Below are 17649 nucleotides of genomic sequence, written 5' to 3' on the forward strand. Positions count from 1 at the left end.
GTGCAGGCCCCGGGGGGGAGCAGGATGCGGCCGGCCCCCCCACAGCCAGGGGCTGCAGTGGAGGTCCCACAGCCCAGCACCGGTCCCACCCAAACGCTGCGGGCCGGCGCTTGCCCCGCGATGGGGCTGATAAGGTGCAGGAAGGCTGCGGGGCAGGGAACGGCCTCATCCTGCACCTCTGCCAGCGTGGCCCTGGCTGCCGGCCAGGAGTGACCCCGACTCCAGCATGGAGCGATCCTGCCCGCCCTGTTCCCACAGGGGCCAGGCCCTGGCGCAGGCTGGCGTTCCTGACACGAGGCCAGGGCCCTGCTGCTGAGCGTGATCCCACCCCCCCCAGCAGCCCTTTGTAGGGCCGCTGCCGTTTGGGAGGTGCTGGGCGCCCGCAGGGGCTCGGCGCCACGGGGCACTCACTCGGTAGGAGTTCGCTGCCCTGGTGCTGAGCCCAGGTGTGATCCCGGTACCGGCGTGGCGCCATGGCCATGCCCCTGTGGTGCTTGTCCTCCTTCTGCGTTTTTTTTCCTCTTGAAACGTGACAGCAAAGGTCGGCGAAGGCCACCGGGGAGGGTTGTGTTTGCAGAACAGAGCACGTTACTGACCCTCCGCATCTTCCTGCCACCAGGAAGTTCCTACCTTAAAAAAAAAACAACCCAACACTTTGTCCCCGAAGGCCACAGAGGAAGGAGAGGAGCGGGGCAGCGCCCCGAAGCACCCGCCCCAGCGGCGGTGTGGCCGGCAGGGACCCCTCCTCGGAGGGAAGCCCCGGCACCCTGCCCCGCCGGCGGGGCTGCGGCCCAGCTTTCCTGGAAGGCGGCCTTTGAAACCGTGCCGGCATTTCCTCAAAGACGCTGTGGGGGAAAGTCCCCGCAGTGCCGTTCCCAGGCCCGGGGCCATTTCCAGGGCCCGCTGCCTCCCATAAAACGCCGGGCGGGCGGCAGCGGGCAGCAGCTGGCAGGGGCGGACGGGCACATCACAGCATGGGCAACTGGCTGGTCAACCACTGGTTCTCGGCCGCCGTCCTCGTGAGTCCGTGGGGTGCCGGAGGGGCTGCGTGTGGTCCTGCTGTGGGCTGGGGGGGCTTTGGGGGGTGGTTGGGGCCGTCCTGGCTCGGTCTGTCAGCCACGGAGGAACAAATATCCCCTCTGTTTGCGTGCAGTCCCGAGGGTGGCAGAGGGGTGGCTGTGGGTCCCATCCTAAGGAGACCTGGAATGAAAGGGAAGGTGGGTCCTGGCGCTCGGGGTGCTGGGTGAAGCCTGCAGGGGTTCTTTAGGTCTTGGCCACCTCTTCCCAATCACAGCCCAAATGCCAAAAATCATCAAACCCCTACACAGCAGGGTGGGGAGGTAGTGCACGCTGAGGTGTTCCCCCAAAACTCGTGAGCAGAGGAGAGTGAAAATTAAAAATCCCACTGATTTTCTCACCTGCTTTGGCCAGGGAGACTTCCGTTTGCATTTTCTGCCCATGTAAGAGTGGGAGCCTCCCACATGAGCCCTTGCTGGGGCCGGGAGCCTGCAGCCAACAGGAAAATCCTCCGGTGCTGTGCTGCATGGTGTCCGAGGAGCTGGAGCATCCACGGCGCTGCCGCCACAACAGCCAGCTGCAAATACTTGGGAAAGGGGGGGGGGGGGCGTGGGGGGTTACAGAAAATTGGGTTATTTGCTTTTTTAAAATTGTTAAAGGAAAACTGAACCCAAGGCAGAGTAGTTGTGGGAAGCTCTGCAAAGACTTACCGACGTGAAAGAGCACAGCTCCAGTGCCGCACGGAGACTGGCGCAGGGGAGCAGGGCTTTGCTGCGGGGACGGCAGCACCGTGGGACCAGGGCAGATGAGTTCCTGCAATATTTCCTCCTCCCGGACCTTTCCCGCTCAGTCCCTGCCACCCTCGGTGCCTGCCCCGGGCCCTTCCCACTCACAACAGCCCCGCGCCGTGCAGATATTTCCTTTATCATTCTTTCCTCATTCCTTGTGTGGGGGTGATGCACAAGGATGTGGGTGACAAGAAAGTTATTCTGCAAGACTTCCCACACCTCACCTTTGCTCCCACGTCCCATCGATTCCATGCTGATGCAGCAGTCCCCATAAGGAAGTGGGATGGGACACTGCCCTGACGCCCTCCATCTGTGCTGGCACCCGTGTGCTGCAGAGTGAGGGGGTCCTGGGGCCGGGGTCCCTCATGAGCCCTTGGCTTCCCCCTGCAGGCAGCCTGGCTGGGCATCAACGTCTTCCTCTTCACGTACTACTTTCTGTTCTTCGACCAGGATGAGCGGTACTACTACACCAGGGCCATCCTTGGGGTAAGGTGCTCCCGGCAGCACCCTGCCTGTCCCAGAGCCCTCCTGGCTGGGCTGCAGCGGGGCAGGGGCTGCAGCACCCCAAAACCCTCCCTCGTCCTATCCTCGTCCGGCCTACCATTGCTCCATCCCATTCCCTGCCTTGATCCCTGTTCCCAGCCCAGCATCACTCCGTACCAGTACCCATCCTGCACCCTGCATCCCACAGCCCCAGCCCAGGATCACTTGGTCCCAGCTCAACATCACTTGGCCCATGCCCTGTCCCGTCCCGTCCCGTCCCGTCCTGCCCCATCCTCCCATCCTGTCCCATCCCATCCCGTCCCATCCCGTCCCATCCCATCCCCCCATCCCGTCCAATCCCATCCCATCCCATCCCGTCCCGTCCCGTCCCATCCCGCCATCGCTTTGCCCAGCGCGGGGCAGCAAGGCTGCAGGCAGACACAGCATGTCCGAGGCACGGTGACGCTCACCCCGTCCCCACCTCCCCTCTCTCCAGTCTGCCTTGGCGTGGGCCCGGGCATCGGCCAAGTGCCTCAACTTCAACAGCATGCTGATCCTGCTGCCCGTCTGCCGCAACCTGCTCTCCTTCCTCCGTGGGACCTGCTCGGTGAGTGCCCTGCAGGCAGCCCCGCTGCGGGGCCGTCCCTGTCCCCGTCCCCGTCCCAACCCCGCTGTCTCTCCTTGCAGTGCTGCAGGCGAACGCTGCGGAAGCAGCTCGACCACAACCTCACCTTCCACAAGCTGGTGGCCTACGCGCTGGCCCTGTTCACAGGTACCGTCCTGCCCCTGCCCTGCGTCCCCTCCGAGCACCGCGGGGCTGGGGGCAGCGGGTGACCGCCTGTCCCCCTCCCAGCTGTGCACACCATCGCCCACCTCTTCAACCTGGAGCGCTACAATGACAGCCAGCAAGCCACCGACGGCAGCCTCGCTGCCGTCCTCTCCAAGATGCACCTGCAGAACAGCAACAAGTGGCTGAACCCCATCCACTCCAACCAGACGGTGAGCGCCGGTCCGCTGCCAGCAGCCCCCTGTCCCGTGCCCTCACTCACCCCGTCCCTCTGCCACCCCTGCAGACCGTTGAGTACGTGGCCTTCACCACCATCCCGGGGCTGACCGGGGTCATCATCACGCTGGCGCTCATCCTCATGGTCACGTCCTCCACCGAGTTCATCCGCAGGAACTACTTTGAGGTCTTCTGGTACACGCACCACCTCTTCATCATCTACTTTGCCGGCCTCGTCATCCACGGCATCGCGTAAGGCTCCTCCTGAACGCTCCCGAAACAGCGGCAGGCAGCATAGCAAGGGGCAACGGCCATAGATAGCTGCCTGGGGGCCTGGGGTGGCCACGGCTGCCCCAGGAGGGTGCTGCAGCCCTGGATGGGGTGCAGCAGGGTGGTGAGATCGCCATGCGAGGGGGGTTGCAAGCCTCTAGCTAGCCCTTACGCAGCCCGTGACTGGGGTGGGAAGAGGGCCCCTGCGCTCACCCCCTGACTCCCTGCAGCGGGCTGGTGCGTGGGCAGACAGAGGCCAGCATGGAGGAGGTGCACCCGCGGCGCTGTGCCGAGTACCTGGTACACAATCACAAGGACTGCAGGCACGAGTGCTGCAAAAACCCCGAGTTCAGCAGCATCCCTGCAGAGGTAGGGCAGCAGTGGGGTGGGACTGGGGCTGCGGGGGGGCCCGGCTCCCTCGCGTACTCCCTTAGTGGGAGTGCCCAGCCCGGGATGCTCCAGCCCTTTGCTCTCCTCCATCCTATAGTCCTGGAAATGGGTTCTGGCCCCCGTCCTCCTCTACGTGTTTGAACGGATCCTGCGGGTCTGGCGTGCACGGCAGAAGGTGGTCGTCACCAAGGTAGGTGGCGCTGGAGCCAGGGAGGGAGGAGACGGTGCTGCAGCCCTTGCTGGGGTGGCTGCACGGAGGTGAGCAGGGGCCACTGCCAAAGGCCCGTGCCCAGGTGACGGGGACAGGTCGGGTGCCGAGCCCTGCTCCCTGTCCCCCAGGTGGTCATGCACCCTGCCAGAGTGCTGGAGCTGCAGATGCAGAAGAAGGGCTTCCGCATGGAGGTGGGACAGTACATCTTCATCAACTGCCCCGCCATCTCCCTCCTGGAGTGGCACCCCTTCACCCTCACCTCGGCACCCGAGGAGGACTTCTTCTCCATCCACATCCGGGCGGCCGGGGACTGGACCGAGCGCATCATTGACACCTTCCAGCAGCAGAAGCCGGAGATGCCCAGGTAGGCTGGGGAGCTCCCAAATGGACCATCCCAGGGGCTCGGGGAGGCCGTGCCTCTTACCCCGGCCCTCCCTTGGCCAGGATTGAGGTGGACGGCCCCTTTGGCACGGCCAGCGAAGACGTGTTCCAGTACGAGGTGGCCATGCTGGTGGGAGCAGGCATCGGTGTCACCCCCTTCGCCTCCATCCTGAAGTCCATCTGGTACAAGTTCCAGCAGGCTGACCAGACCCTCAAGACCAAGAAGGTACTGGGTGCCCCGCAGGACCAGCTGTCGCCAGGCCGTGGGTTTCTCCGTGCTTGGAAGTGCTTGGCTTCCCCTTCCTCAGCATCACATCCTTCCCCTGCTCCTGCTCCGCTCCATCTTGAGTAACGCTGCTTCCCTGTGCCATCGCATCCCAGATCTACTTCTACTGGCTCTGCCGGGACACGGGCGCCTTCGCCTGGTTCAACGACCTGCTCGCCTCGCTGGAGCAGAAGATGGCCGAATCCGGCAAGGCCGACTTTCTCACCTACCGGCTCTTCCTCACCGGCTGGGACACCAGCATCGTGAGTTGGCTGGGGGTGGGCACGACGGCAAGGGGGGGACGCCTGGTAGCTGAGCCCAGGAGGAAAGGCGGGGCGAGCGCGTTAACGGCTCGCAGAGGCACAGAGGTTTTTCCTCTCAGGCATTTGGTGCTCCTCCAGGGGAAGGGACTTGCGGGTGGGCGGGCTGCTGGCGGCTGGGGTCCTCACCGTCCCTGCTCCGTGCAGGCCAACAACGCGGCGCTCCACTACGACACCGCCACGGACACGGTGACGGGCCTGAGACACAAAACCATCTTTGGGCGGCCCATGTGGAACGCCGAGTTTTCAGCAGTGGCCACGGCCCACCCCAGGTCAGAGCTGGGACACGGGTGCGTGGGGTGCTGGTGTTTGGAGGCCTCCCCTCCTCCCCAGCACCCACAGCCCCTCACTGCATGCAGGTCGGTGGTCGGTGTCTTCCTGTGCGGGCCAGGGGCATTGGCAAAGGACCTGCAGAAGTTCTGTCACCAGCACTCCAGCCTGGACCCCAGAAAGGTCAAATTCTACTTCAACAAGGAGAACTTCTAAGTGGGAGCCAGGCTGGGACCGCAGCCGTTGGAGAACGGACAGCCTGCTGCTCTCGCATCTCTTTTTGGAGCAAGTCCGCCTGACCAGGGACGAGCATCAGCTGAAAAACACATGCATCGAAACCAGGCAAGACAGCAAGGCCCTCCTTCACAAGGAGAAACTCCAGCTTCAAAGACTGTGCCTTCTTGGCCCAGCCCACAAAGGGTTCCTGTGAGGGGAACGAGCCCAGCTCACAGCACGGCCCACGAGGAGACCAGAGGCACGCGTTGTGGTGGTGGCACTGGGGCAGCACAAAGGCTCAGGGCAGCCAGAGGCAGGGGGGGCGCCCAGCGGGCTGGGCAGTGGGTGGGAGATGGACACGCCGAGCAGGCACCGGGGACCACACATGCCCCTCGGGGTTTAAACAGTCCTTTCCATATAAACTGGTAAATTAAACTTGCTTTCCTTTGCAATAAAAGCCACGGGTGGTGGCTCAGTCTGTGCAGGTAAAGGGGGGCGAACAGTGGGCTCCCTTCATACAGGGCTGCCGTAAAAAGGCAGGGTTTGTAATAAACCCGCCGGGGTAAAGGGTAGGAGGTTGGGGCTGCCTGCCTGCCGGCCCTCTTCCTGCACAGGGGCTCAGCGGTACCAGCGAGCCAAGCCTGCACCGTCCACCAGGCACAGACAGACTTTAAATGCACGGGCAAATTCTGCTCAAGCACATGTGGAGAGGAGGGAAAAAACACCCTCCTGCAGCAGGCAGGTACGGTAAGCGATACGGCAATCGGATATGGAGCCCTTCTGCCCTTGCTGGCGGGAACAGAAAGCTGAGCTCCGCAGCAGGGTGCTCAGCCCGTACCGTGGGACGCTCGCTGCTCTGTCCTCGGGCCCACGGGCTGCCTTCATCAGCCAGACACCTCCTCGCTGCAGTCTGCTTGCCTGGTTCGGTGGCAAGAGTCATCTTCCAGCAGGGCAACACAAAATGCCAGTACCTTTGCTGCAACGCATGCAAGAAGCCCTCAGGAAGGCAGAGGGAATTCGGCTCCAGCACTTGCTGCCCACGCCTGGTCTCCCATCAGCCTCCCCAGGTGACAATTTCGGCTTCCTGCAGGCTGCTGTGCAAGCGCCTCCCACCACACGCTGCCCCTGCTCAGTCCACCAACCCAGGCTGCTTTCTACCATATTCCTAGTGAACATATAGGAAATCCCAAGGGTATTTCTGGCCCTATTGCTGGGAAAAGAGTGGTTTGGACTAGCCTGGAGCCAGGCCAGATTGTTCCCAGCACTCCTCCCCTTGCCTCCATGACCATACAAGGCAGCCTGAGACACGGCTTTACTCAAACCCTCCTCCCGCTTTATTTCAAACATCATAAAATATACACACAGAAAAAGGGACGAACGGGAGGGGAAACGCTGGGTAGCAAGGAGGAATGTCTCCGAAAACGCGGCATCAACTTAGACGACAACAGAAAGCAGCTGCCATGGAGCACCTTCCATGTCCAGGCAGACGGCATCTCCACCACGCACCTGCCAGGCCTGCAAGGAGGAGAGGGACGGGCGTGAGCCCTTGCACAGAGGGGAGAGGCAGGGCAGCCCCGTACTGAGCAGCTCCCTGAGTCACTGGAGGAGAGCAGGCACAGGCTGCGGCAGGGCTAAGGATGTCACCTGTCAGGGTGCCCCCGTGGATTTCTGGATTTGCTCCTTCAGAATAAGGATGCTCTGCCGCTGCTCTGGGGGCAGCATGGCGATCTGGTCTGCCGTCAGCTGCAGAACCTGCATGATCAGGGCTGCCTGCAGGGAGAAAGGAGAATCAGAGATGCTCTCTGCCTCAGCAGCTATGGGTTACCACGGCCAGGAGGTGGATGCTGGAAGGACAGAGTTTCCTCTGCAGCAGGAGCTGCAAGCTGCCCAGGCTCTGAGCAGAGCAGGGTAAAATAACCACCTGCTCCAAACATGGCAGCATCGGCACCTCTGGAGCACAAACTCCCTGAGGCATGGCTGTCCTCTGACGCGGTAAGGCGCGCACAAAGTGCTGTCCCCAGTGTCTCATCCCTTCCCATCTGCCCACGCACCTTCTCATGATCCTGGGGGGTGACCTGGCTCTGTCCAGGACTAAAGCCTCCGGGCTGACCAGCTCCCTGGACCCCTGCTCCAGGAATGCCTCCTCCTTGCATGCCTGCCCCTGCCATGTTAGGAACCTGTGGGCACAAGAGGAAGGATAAGGACTCAGGGGTCTCTGGACTCAGCTTAACAACTACAAGAACACAGAGGAAACGATCAGACAGATGCCCACACAGCCAGCCCCGACCCGTGAGACGCTGTGGGTGCCCCATCAGCCGAGCAGAGGTGTTGCAGTACCTGGCGGGGCCCCTGTGGGCCACTGGCTCCCATGTTAAGCGGTCCAGGACCTTGTATCCCACCAGGCATCGGGCCACGTGGGTTGGGACCAGGCCCTCGAGGCTCCAGGCCACGGGGCTCCATGACCCTGGCCTCCATGGCCCTGGCTTCCAGCACTCGCGGCTCCAGGACCCGCGGCTCCAGGCCTCGGGCCTCCAGGCCTCGGGCCTCCATCACGCGGGGCTCCAGCCCTCGTGGCTCCAATCCTCGCGGCTCCAGCCCTCGCGGATCCCTTCCAACTGCAGAGGAAAGACGAGGCAAGCTGTAGAAGGGAGCTGCGCTGGGGGAGTGGGGTGGGAGTGAGCCCGCTGCCTCCTTTGCCGGGGGGTTTAGCAAATGCCAGGAAGATGCGGGGCCGGGGACAAAGGAGACGTGCCTGGAGGAAGTCCCTCGCTCTGTGGGACTGTTCCTCCTTGCCTTGGGGCCATTTCACTGCCCGAATTCCCTTCCTGTGCCTTGTGTTGAGGCAGCGGGCTCCACTCTGACCCCTCGTCTGTTTGCTTTCAGCCCCCCATTATTTCATGCCCCCTCTCTCACCTCGAGCATCCATCAAGGGCCCCCGCGGCTCTCCCATCAGTGGTCGGGGTTCTCCCATGGGTCCCCCCCTCATCTCATGGGGGGGGCCACGGCTGTCATGGCCCGGCATGTGGTGCATAGGGGCTCCTTGGTGGGGCGGCCCAAGGTAACCTCTGGCGCAGAGAGATGAGGAGAGCGAAGCAGGAGGAAGAGAAAAAGCGAGAGTGTGAATCAGACACGGGCTTGGCACGGTCTGGGCAGAGCGCCGGATTGCTCCCAAAGCCGGCCGCAGGGGAGGAGGGCGAGGCTGGCACAGGGACGAGCGCTGCCAGTCCCAGGTCACAGGGCTGCCGGCATCACCCTGGGGATGCCCCGTCCCCGGGGAAAGGGGGCTGGCCCCTGCGGTCAGCAGCACACAGGCCTCCGACCGGGCAGCTGTGACTCCCGGAAGGCTCATGCCATCCCTGTCCTCAGCAAGAGGTCACCCTTGGGCAGGGGGCAGTGCGAAGGGCTCTTCTCCTTCCCTCTCCCCTCACCTGGGCTCCACTTCTCCAGTGACTGAGAGCAGCGTCCCTCCGCGAGGGTCATTCGGGGCATCTCCCAAAAGGCCTCGCGGCGGCGGGCCACTAGCAGGTAGAGGTCCACGCTGCATAGGGGCCCTCGGGTCTGGCATGGGCACTGCCAGGAAGACACACAAGAACTTGTGAGGATCTGCGCAACCAGCGCTCTGCTCAGACTGTCCCCCAGCACCCTCGGGGCTGGGATGCGGACAGCCTCCCTGCTCCCCGGCACGGGCAGATGTGCTGTGCGCACTGCCGGGGGAGCAGCCCCTCGCACAAGGCCAGAGCGCACCAAAGCCCCTTTCCCTGGGTGCTCGTTTCATCCCTCTCTTTCCCTCTCTGGTTCTGCCTCGGGCTCCTTACAACACCAGGTGGCCAAACCGAGTGTGGGCGCCCCCGCGGTGCTCCCTAAGAGTGCGGGCGTCAACGCCGTGCTGATGTGGGGCCAGGAGCAAAGCAAGACCTGGAAGGCTCCTAGCAGTAAGGTGTCAAAGGGGGCTGGATCCTAGGTGAAGACCTTCTCCAAGCAGGCTCTCTTTTCCACTGCTGACCCTCTGTGCACAGCACTAGTGCGTTCTCTCCTCCTGCCCCTGGAGAAGACCCTGCCTCCTCCTAACTCTGCCAGACCACACAGAACGGTATGCCAGTCCCCGGCCCTCAGCGCAGCGGGGTGACAGCTGCTCTCTGCACACCCCGTAACGAGCTCCATGACAGCGGGGAGCTGGCAGGTGCCGGGATACCTTGAACGCGTTCGATAGACGCAGGCCTGGCAGGTCCCACGGGCGAAAGCTGAAGGTTCCCTGGGCAAGCAGCAGGAAAAGAGGAAGAAGAGCAGACACGTAAATAGTGTATGCACGCATGCGCTCAGCCTTGGGGACAGCGCTGCCGCAGCCCGCGGGGGCCTGCTGAATCACCTCTGCTCCCTGGCGTCCCCCAGGACGCCTATGGAGAAGATGCTGCCTGCTGCCCACCTGGCTGTAGCAGCCTCTCCCACTAACGCCACCTCTCTCACCGCAGGCACGGCAGCCAGCTCGGCAGCGTGCCGCACCGGGCACGGCTTTCCCTCGCTCACCACGCGAGCACGCGGGGCAGGAGAGCGAAGCGCCCTGCCAAGAGAGATCAGCGTGCCGCAGGGCCACGCTGCGCCCCACGGCGCAGTGAGTCAGCTCCTGCCCGCAGCTCCCCGCGGCGCTCCCCAGCACCGGCTTTCTGCCTGCTCTTCAAAACCTTCTGGGTATCAGCAAAACTGCCAGGAATCGCGGGCCCGCTCTCAGGAAGATGGTGCCCACCCCGAGAAAAACGACAGTCAGCTGCCCTTAGGATATCCAAGGCTGGAGGATCTCGGAACAGGTTTGCCACCTTCCTGAAACAAGGCCTAAGATACAAATCTAGGGGAGAGGTGTTAGCTCCCTGCATGCCTTACTACTGGAAGAACAGGAACGCCTTGCCTTGTTTGCGCTACCCTCGGCACATGGCTCGATGGGGCAGCCACGCAATTTGCCGAACGAAAAGGAATCCGGCTCCAGGGCTGGGCCGCGCAGACCGTGCCTGCAGAGGGAGGGAGGAAGGGCCAAGCAACTGCTCGCTGCGTAATTCCCTGCCAAGCCTTGCGCTCACTATCACAAGCAAAAGCAAAGACTCAGCTCCCTCTGCTGGGCACTGCACAGAGAGCACAGGGAGACACGGGCAGACACCGCGGCAGCACAGCTGCTTCCCAGCACCCAGGCAACGAAGAAGGACAGGGACTGGAGAAGAGCAAGCTCTGCCTGCCTGCACAAGCACAGGGACAGATGCGGGCTCAAAGAGAGACAGAAACCACGGGCACATCCCGCCCTCTGGGGCTCTGTGGGGACTGGCAGCTCTCCTGGTTTCCAGGACATGTCTGCACAACACAGGGCAGAACAAGCTGGGAACAAACTGGTGCACGGGCTGGAGCCCTGGAAGCAGGAGAGCCGTTACCACAGCCTCGTGCCTAAGCGAACAAACCCAGACGTGGCCCAGTGCTACAGGAGCTGCCCCACCTCCAGATAACAAGGCTGCAGGCAGGGGCTCTCCTGGTGCAGCGCTGCTCAGTACCTGTAGCCTGGGCCCCCGCTGGAGCGAGGCTCATATGACACACAGCAATAACTTCACCTCTGTTTTACCTTGTCCGCGCTCCAAGGGCACGGGGCCTCCTCCCGGCATCCCGACCTGCGGCTGCAGCCCACCTGAGGGGGAAACGGACAGGTCAGATCCCTCCCTGGCTGTCCCTGCACAGCCAACCAATTCCTTTGGCCCCAAATACCTACCCCCTCCCAGATCCTGGGGTAGCATCCGGAAGCTTATTTTCTTGCTGTTGGTTCCCCACGGAGATAAGCCAACTGTCTGACCCGCTGCTGGCAGCGGCCACAACCACAGTCCACAGCACGGGAGGACAAGTGCTCCCACGGGAAGGTACAGGGGGGCTGTCTGCAGGACCCGCCTGCCCGGGGCAGCCCTGACACCATTCAGCCAAACACCACGCACTCACCTCCTGGAGCCATGGGGCCAGGGCCAGAGCCCTGCACAGCGGCTGCCATCTGTCCCGGTGCCGGCACTCCTCCCTGCATAGGCGGCTGCATCAGAGGGGGAGCGCCGTTTACGTGCATGCCACCCTGCCCGGGAGAGAAACCAGCCCTCAGCAAAGCCCTGTCACCCAGGCACACGCAGCCCAGCTGGGAAAGCCAGCGCTGGCAATGCCTGTCACTTGCAGCACGGTAAGTGCATCTCAGAGGCTCTTACGATGGGCTGGGGCTGGGACGATGGGGTGTTCTGTGGGTTCAGCTGGGCATTTGGCCCCGGCCCCGGTCCCGGTCCTGGCCCAGGTCCTGGCACTGGCTGCTGGTTGCCTGGGATCAGAGGAGGAACACTGGTCTGGCGATGCAGGATTTTCTAGGAGCAGAAGGAGGAGAAAGGAGTTCTCTTCCACCCCCTGCAACAGGCTGCCACCAATATCCTACCGGCCCCAGAAGAGGCAGCAAGGGACAAACCAGTGCGATCTCCGGGTCGACGATCCTCATTACCACCTGGGCCTGCAGCAGGGCGTAAGCCAGCTGGGGGTTCTGCAGCAGCATGTTCCTGGCTTCCTGGGGGCTGTTCTGGACGCACAACTGAGAATACACACACACAGATCACAGCTCTGACCCGGCATGACATGGGTCGCGAGGGCACGGGCAGCTGTGATAGAAGGTGCTGAGCTCAGGCAGAAAGCAGGGAGCACAGCCCTCCTCTTCACTCACCTTCATCTGCTTCATCAGCTCAAACATCTGCTCCGGTGGCAGGCTGGCAACTGCTCGGCTGATGGACTCAGGGGCATCTTCAGGATTGACAGGGTCCCCATAGGGTGACTCTATGATGGGTGCACCCGTGCCCAAGCCTGCAACACCGTTTGGAATAGAAGCTGTGACCTCACACAGCAACATGAACTATCTTTAACTGTCTGCTCCCCAGAAGGGAAGTGCCATGCCATTAAGAGCAGGCAGCAAAAACAGGCTGAACATGTGGGAGACAGAAAACACAGCTCAGCCCCGGCACCCCTCTGGCGAAGCTGCTCGCTATGTTGCTTGGAGCACGTCAGCTCCACCAGGTCTCCCCTTCAGCAGACTCACGGAACAGGTACGCGCTGTATCACCGAAAAGGCCGGGGCCAGCGCACCATCAGTTTTCTCCGCTACCAGATTCAGACTCACTCTTCAGCTCCTCCTTGTTCTTCTCGCTGGCCGCGTTGTCAACACGCAGGGCCCTCCCGCTGAACTCTCGCCCGTTCAGGTTCCGCATGGCACTGAGGGCCGTCTCCTGGTCCTGGTACTCACAGAAGCCATATCCCTTCGGCTTTCCCGTCTCCCTGTCATACACCAACCTGCGCGGTGAGGAGGAGAGAATCGTCGCCGCTAAGGGTGGCGCAGGCACAGAGCAGTGCTCCCCATCGCCTGGGAGCGGGCTGGTGGCACAGGCCAAGTAGGAGCACCGGGAGCAGAGCGAAGGTGCCCGGGACGGGTCAAGGTGTGTGACAGCAGGCCCTCAGCCGGAGCCAAACGGCCTCCTGGGCCCAGGCCGGTGGGTGCTCCGGTGTTCCCAGAGCTTCAGTGCCCAGCAAGGCCACCAGCCTGAGCGCTGCGCTTCCCGGGGCACACCTCCCACCCCCTGACAGCAGCTCCCCGAGGCATGGGGCTGCCCCGGCTGCTCCTGGAGGGCTCCCGGGTGCTCCCAAGCCCTTCGGTCGGAGCTTTGTGAAGGCCGGCGCCCAGCGAGGACAGCATCCCTGCAAAGCCCCCCCGTACGCTGCTGCTGCTGCTGCTCCGCGCCCCCGGCCCTACGGAGCGCGGCCGGGCCCCGGCGCTTCACCCGCAAGGAGGCCGAGGGGCAGGCCGCGGGAGCCGCACGGCCGCGCTCCCGGTGCCGTGCCCGGGCACCGCGCGTCCCCCCCCCACCCCCCCGAACCTCACCTGAAGCTGACCACGGGCCCGACCTCGGAGAAGATGTCCTTCAGCTGCTCCTCGGTGGCCTCGTACGGGATGTTGCCCACTGCGGAGGACAGACGCGGCGCTCAGCCCGGGCGCGGCCCCGGCCCCCCCCCCCGCCGCGGGGAGCGGCTCCCCGGGCAGCCGCCGGGCCGAGACCCGCCGCCGCCGCCCCCCGCTCCCCCTCGTCCCCCCCACTCACCGAAGACGGAGCGCAGGGAGCGGTCCACGGCCGGGTCCCGCACCGCCAGCCCCGCCATGCCGCCCGCACGGCGCCGCCCCCCGCTTCCGCCCGGCCTCAAGGTGGCGGCGGCGCCGTGCTCCGGCCGGGAGCTCCGGGGGGAAACGGAGCCCCGCCACGGCGCGGCCTGGGAGCTCGGGGCGGGGCGGCCGGGGGGCAGCTGGGCGGGCGGCGGCGGCCTCAGGGGGGCCCTTCCCGGGGCAGCCGGCCGCGAGGTGCTGGGCACCGGCCCTGAGGCCCCAGTGCCCCGCGTCCCGCTTTGTGCTGGGCCCTCCCCGTTCCCCCGGGCCCCCCGTGCCCACCCAGCCGCAGCCCCTACAAGCTCGACGCCCCCGCGCCCCTCACGCGGGCACCACGTTCCCGTTGGCCATCAGCATCCCTTCGTCCTTCAGGTCCAGCGCCCCAACGTCCCGTCGTCCCGAGCGGGATGGCCGCAGGGGAGCGAGGTGGCACCGTCCTCGCGCTGGCCACGGAGCCGCGCTTCGCCCAGCGGCTGAGGTGAGCCCGCGAGGGGTGGCTGGGGGTGGCCACGGGGAAGAAGCGCCTGAGGTGGCCTCGGCCTTGCAGGCGGTATTTGGAAGAGGAGCAGCTCCTGGATGCGCGGTACCGGCTGCAGAAGGTGCCGGGGGGCAGCGTGGCCCTGCCGGTGCTGGAGACGAAGCTGGCGGAGCAGCGGCTGCGGGCGCTGCAGGAGAGCGGGCCCCTGGGGCTGCCCTGCAGGCTGCTCCGGATCCAGGTGGGTACTGCTCGGGCATGGGCTCGGGGCCGGTGGCAGCAAAGGACCCGTGTGGCAGCCTCTCTTGCCGTGTCCCACCCGCAGAGCCCCATCCCCTCCAAGGCGGCCAGCGTGCGGACGCCTGCCCAGAAGCTGCGCAGCGAGCTGCGGAGGATGGTGCTGGGCTTGGGAGAGAGCTGGTCGGAGGAGCTGGAGCGTGACGTGCCCCGCTCGTGGCAGCGGCACGGAGACCTGGTCTTGCTGAGCGAGGACAGCTTCAGCGCTGCGCTGTGGACGAAGCTGGGTAAGGGGAGCAAAGCTTGCTCACGTGGCTGCCGCTCGCAGAGCTGCCTGGCCTCTCCCAGCACGGCTGTGTTGCAGGCTCAGCGCTCTGGGAGACGGTTGCCTCAGCTCTGGGTGCCCAGCGCCTGGCCAGGCGAGGACGGGTGCTGCCAGGCAGGATGCGGTCCCCTAGCGTCACCCTGCTGCTGGGCCAGGACGGCTGGGTGGAGCACGTGGACAACGGCATCAGGTAGGCAGGAGCGTGCTGCAGGGCACGGCTGTGGCATCAGCCTGGGGAACGGGCTGCTCTCACCAGGCTGGCGGTGTCCCCGTAGGTATACGTTCGACGTGACCAAGTGCATGTTCTCCCCGGGCAATATCACGGAGAAGCTGCGGGTGGCCTTGCTGCCGTGCGCAGGGGAGGTCCTGGTGGATCTCTATGCAGGTACCAGCCCTCGGGGACAGCAGAGAGGTTCGGCAGGGCAGGCTTGCAGAGGAGAGCAGGCAGAGAGCGGTGATGCAGGTATCGATAGCATCCAGATGGAGGTGAACCGTCACTAATTCTGGATTGAAAAATGACCTGGATTGGAAAAATTCTCCAGGATCTGGCTTAGAACTCCCGCCCCATCTGGAAGCCCTTGGGTGACCTGGCACTGTGGTCCCTCCTGTGTCCCGGTTGCCTTTGGACACTTCATTTGGACACTTCAGCTGACCTTGTGCTCAGGCTCCGCAGAGTGCTGCTGTGTAGTTAGTGCTGGTCAGAGGAACCGTTTGAATCCAGGGAGAAGATTTGCCCTCTTTCTGAACCTGGATGTTGTTTCTGAAAAGCTCCCATTGATGCCCTCACTATATTGAGTGCGATGTGCTTCTATGACAAGCTGGTGCTAACTGAAGTGTGCAGATGGTGTGACCGTTCCTGTGCTGTAAGGTGACTGGGGACGTTGTGTCAGGCTTCTGTGCGTGTGAAGAGCTGTTTTGTACTTAGGGAAGTTAGTGTTTCCAGTCCGTCTCACAGAGAAAGGATGTGGTGCTCACAAAACTGCTCTTGATTAATTAAAATAAATGTTAGTCTTGACACTTTTTGCATAGGCTGGAAGCAGAGCAGGACAGCGTAGGTCTTGAACCAATGGGTAAAGATTGAACATAAAATAAGTTCCTCTGTAAACATTTTTCAAGATGAATTTTGCTTTTACAAGGGTGAGGGAGAAACAAAATTCCATTTTGCGGGCATTTCCCCAGTGTCTAGGTTTGTTCCAACCCAAAAAGCAGCTGCATAGAGCCGGGGCAGTAATCCGCATCCTGACCTGCCTCCGGGGAGGAGTGCAGACCTCAGGAGATACCTGCACCGTGCCCACTGCTGCTGCCACCTCTTCTGCCCCCAGGGATCGGCTATTTCACACTGCCCTACCTGGTTCACGCAGCGGCTGCCTTCGCCCACGCCTGCGAGTGGAACCACCATGCAGTGGAGGCCCTGCGGAGGAACCTGGCACTGAACGGCGTGCAGGACCGCTGCCACATCCACCACGGGGACAACAGGCAGGTGAGCAGCACCCCCTGCACACGGCGTCCTTCCCCTACGCGGTCCCTGCTCACCACCCTTCCCTTCCCAGCTGCGGCTGCAGGACGTAGCTGACCGGGTGAACCTGGGGCTGATCCCCAGTTCTGAGGAGGGCTGGCCTGTGGCCTGCCGTGTCCTGAAGAAGGGCACAGGAGGGGTTCTCCACATCCACCACAACGTGGAGGCTCTCCCCGCACCGCCCTGCCTGCAGCCTGCAGTTCCAAGCAATGAGCAGAGACCTCCGGAGGACAGCAGCTCTGGAGAACAGGAGTTGCAGAGCCCCGAGGAGATGGAAGGCAGTGGGAAGGAGATGCCGGCAGCCAGGGTCAGGCCAGAGTGGCAGAGGTGGGCTGAGGCCACTGCGGCACGGATACGGGGGCTGCTGGAAGAGCTGCACGGGCAGCCGTGGCGGACCAGCATCCTGCACATTGAGGCAGTGAAATCCTACGCACCACACGTGCATCACATCGTGCTGGACCTTGAGTGCCGTCCAGCACTGCCTGCCTAGCTGGCTGTGGGGCCTTGGCGTGGCTCAAGGTCATGCGAAACGGGTGGCAGCGTTGGCGGCAAGGAGATGTGACGGTTGTCTGCCGAGTGCCAGCTCAGGACAAGCAACACCGGGGACAGTTTCTTCCACAGCTCTGAGCTGGGGCAGGTTTCTGCTCGGAGAACCTCTGACAGAGGTCTCATTCTGCCAGCCTGTGTTTTACATCCCTCGTTCCAAGGTGGCAGCACTGCCCAGCAGCGAGCTGGGTCCCTGCCATCCGTGCCCCGCGCAAGCTGCGTTAGGCAGGAGCTGCACAGGAGCTGTGTCACGGCCGAGGATGGGGCTGAGTGCACCCCGAGTCCTACCCTAGCTCTGCCTGCTGCTGCTTAGTGCAGGAGCATCACGCTGGCACCTGTACCTTCTGCTTTGGACACATGCTGGCACTTTCAGCCCTATTTTCACGAGGAAGAGAGCTGCAGGACCAAATAAACCTCAGCACTCATGCTGGGCTTTGTTTCAGTGCGTCAGGTACAGGCTCTATTCTTGTCTTTACCAGCATGCTTTTTTTTTTTACTGAAAACAAGTCTGTTCGTTTCAGTTTCTTCTTACTTTTTTTTTTTTTTTTCAGAAATAAAAACGTTTCCTGCATCTCTAGCTGGCGTCCGGTTAAACTACAAACACGGGTGCAAGCGGGGGGCCCTGCCGTGGCGCACGGCGAGGAGCCCTGTCCCCGCAGACCCAGCCCCGCTCCTGGCCGTGCCCCATCCCCTCCCAGTTACACCAGTGGGCCCGGGAGCGACGGTGGCCCCGCTGGCCGCCTGCC

General features: G+C 63.3%; 3 protein-coding genes and 1 long non-coding RNA gene across 7 annotated transcripts; 2 read left to right on the forward strand and 2 right to left on the reverse strand.

Moving 5' to 3' along the window:
* Positions 1-50: 50 nt before the first annotated feature.
* On the forward strand, positions 51-6071 carry NOX1 (NADPH oxidase 1). Of its 2 annotated transcripts, none has more exons than XM_067005181.1 (13): positions 51-1019; positions 2196-2291; positions 2785-2895; positions 2976-3060; positions 3142-3287; positions 3362-3543; positions 3792-3930; positions 4049-4141; positions 4291-4526; positions 4607-4806; positions 4925-5071; positions 5276-5400; positions 5488-6071. In XM_067005181.1, the coding sequence occupies exons 1-13, from the start codon at positions 975-977 to the stop codon at positions 5695-5697; spliced, it is 1815 nt and encodes a 604-aa protein (XP_066861282.1). In that variant the 5' UTR covers positions 51-974; the 3' UTR covers positions 5698-6071. The 2 variants fall into 2 exon arrangements, with proteins under 2 accessions (XP_066861282.1, XP_013038842.3); XM_013183388.3 differs by having other exon boundaries at positions 4607-4769.
* LOC136791879 (uncharacterized) lies at positions 1019-2199 on the reverse strand. Its single transcript, XR_010834855.1, has 3 exons — positions 1728-2199; positions 1419-1603; positions 1019-1200 (listed from the first exon to the last, which is right to left on the reverse strand). It is a non-coding gene; the product is annotated as an uncharacterized lncRNA (long non-coding RNA).
* An 854-nt stretch (positions 6072-6925) lies between the features above and the next one.
* Positions 6926-13903, reverse strand: CSTF2 (cleavage stimulation factor subunit 2). Of its 3 annotated transcripts, XM_067005182.1 has the most exons (15): positions 13746-13903; positions 13529-13607; positions 12773-12942; positions 12324-12460; positions 12075-12194; positions 11827-11976; positions 11576-11699; positions 11211-11273; positions 9807-9866; positions 9043-9184; positions 8528-8679; positions 7952-8229; positions 7666-7791; positions 7259-7384; positions 6926-7129 (listed from the first exon to the last, which is right to left on the reverse strand). In XM_067005182.1, exons 1-14 carry the CDS (start codon positions 13801-13803, stop codon positions 7262-7264), a joined length of 1782 nt encoding a protein of 593 aa, XP_066861283.1. In that variant the 5' UTR covers positions 13804-13903; the 3' UTR covers positions 6926-7129; positions 7259-7261. The 3 variants fall into 3 exon arrangements, with proteins under 3 accessions (XP_066861283.1, XP_066861284.1, XP_066861285.1); XM_067005183.1 differs by lacking the exon at positions 9807-9866; XM_067005184.1 differs by lacking the exons at positions 8528-8679; positions 9043-9184; positions 9807-9866.
* A 164-nt stretch (positions 13904-14067) lies between these two features.
* TRMT12 (tRNA methyltransferase 12 homolog) lies at positions 14068-17480 on the forward strand. The gene is made up of 7 exons (XM_048079419.2): positions 14068-14282; positions 14352-14520; positions 14605-14803; positions 14881-15031; positions 15117-15226; positions 16164-16321; positions 16392-17480. Exons 1-7 carry the CDS (start codon positions 14212-14214, stop codon positions 16845-16847), a joined length of 1314 nt encoding a protein of 437 aa, XP_047935376.2. The 5' UTR covers positions 14068-14211; the 3' UTR covers positions 16848-17480.
* The last annotated feature ends 169 nt before the right edge of the window (positions 17481-17649 follow it).

Source organism: Anser cygnoides, chromosome 13 (assembly GCF_040182565.1).
Source record: "Anser cygnoides isolate HZ-2024a breed goose chromosome 13, Taihu_goose_T2T_genome, whole genome shotgun sequence".
NCBI lineage: Eukaryota > Metazoa > Chordata > Aves > Anseriformes > Anatidae > Anser > Anser cygnoides.

Excerpts from the sequence above, each read along its gene's own strand:
- TRMT12 (XM_048079419.2), top strand. The coding sequence starts at position 14,212 with ATGGCCGCAGGGGAGCGAGGTGGCACCGTCCTCGCGCTGGCCACGGAG. Across the intron at positions 15,227-16,163 it reads CCTGGTGGATCTCTATGCAG|GGATCGGCTATTTCACACTG; the intron begins GTACCAGCCCTC and ends TTCTGCCCCCAG. Across the intron at positions 16,322-16,391 it reads ACCACGGGGACAACAGGCAG|CTGCGGCTGCAGGACGTAGC; the intron begins GTGAGCAGCACC and ends TTCCCTTCCCAG.
- NOX1 (XM_067005181.1), top strand. The coding sequence starts at position 975 with ATGGGCAACTGGCTGGTCAACCACTGGTTCTCGGCCGCCGTCCTC. Across the intron at positions 2,292-2,784 it reads ACACCAGGGCCATCCTTGGG|TCTGCCTTGGCGTGGGCCCG; the intron begins GTAAGGTGCTCC and ends CCCTCTCTCCAG. Across the intron at positions 4,807-4,924 it reads GGACCAGCTGTCGCCAGGCC|ATCTACTTCTACTGGCTCTG; the intron begins GTGGGTTTCTCC and ends ATCGCATCCCAG.
- CSTF2 (XM_067005182.1), bottom strand. The coding sequence starts at position 13,803 with ATGGCGGGGCTGGCGGTGCGGGACCCGGCCGTGGACCGCTCCCTGCGC. Across the intron at positions 12,195-12,323 it reads AGCTGATGAAGCAGATGAAG|TTGTGCGTCCAGAACAGCCC; the intron begins GTGAGTGAAGAG and ends GTGTATTCTCAG. Across the intron at positions 7,385-7,665 it reads CCCCCCAGGATCATGAGAAG|GCAGCCCTGATCATGCAGGT; the intron begins GTGCGTGGGCAG and ends TTCTCCCTGCAG.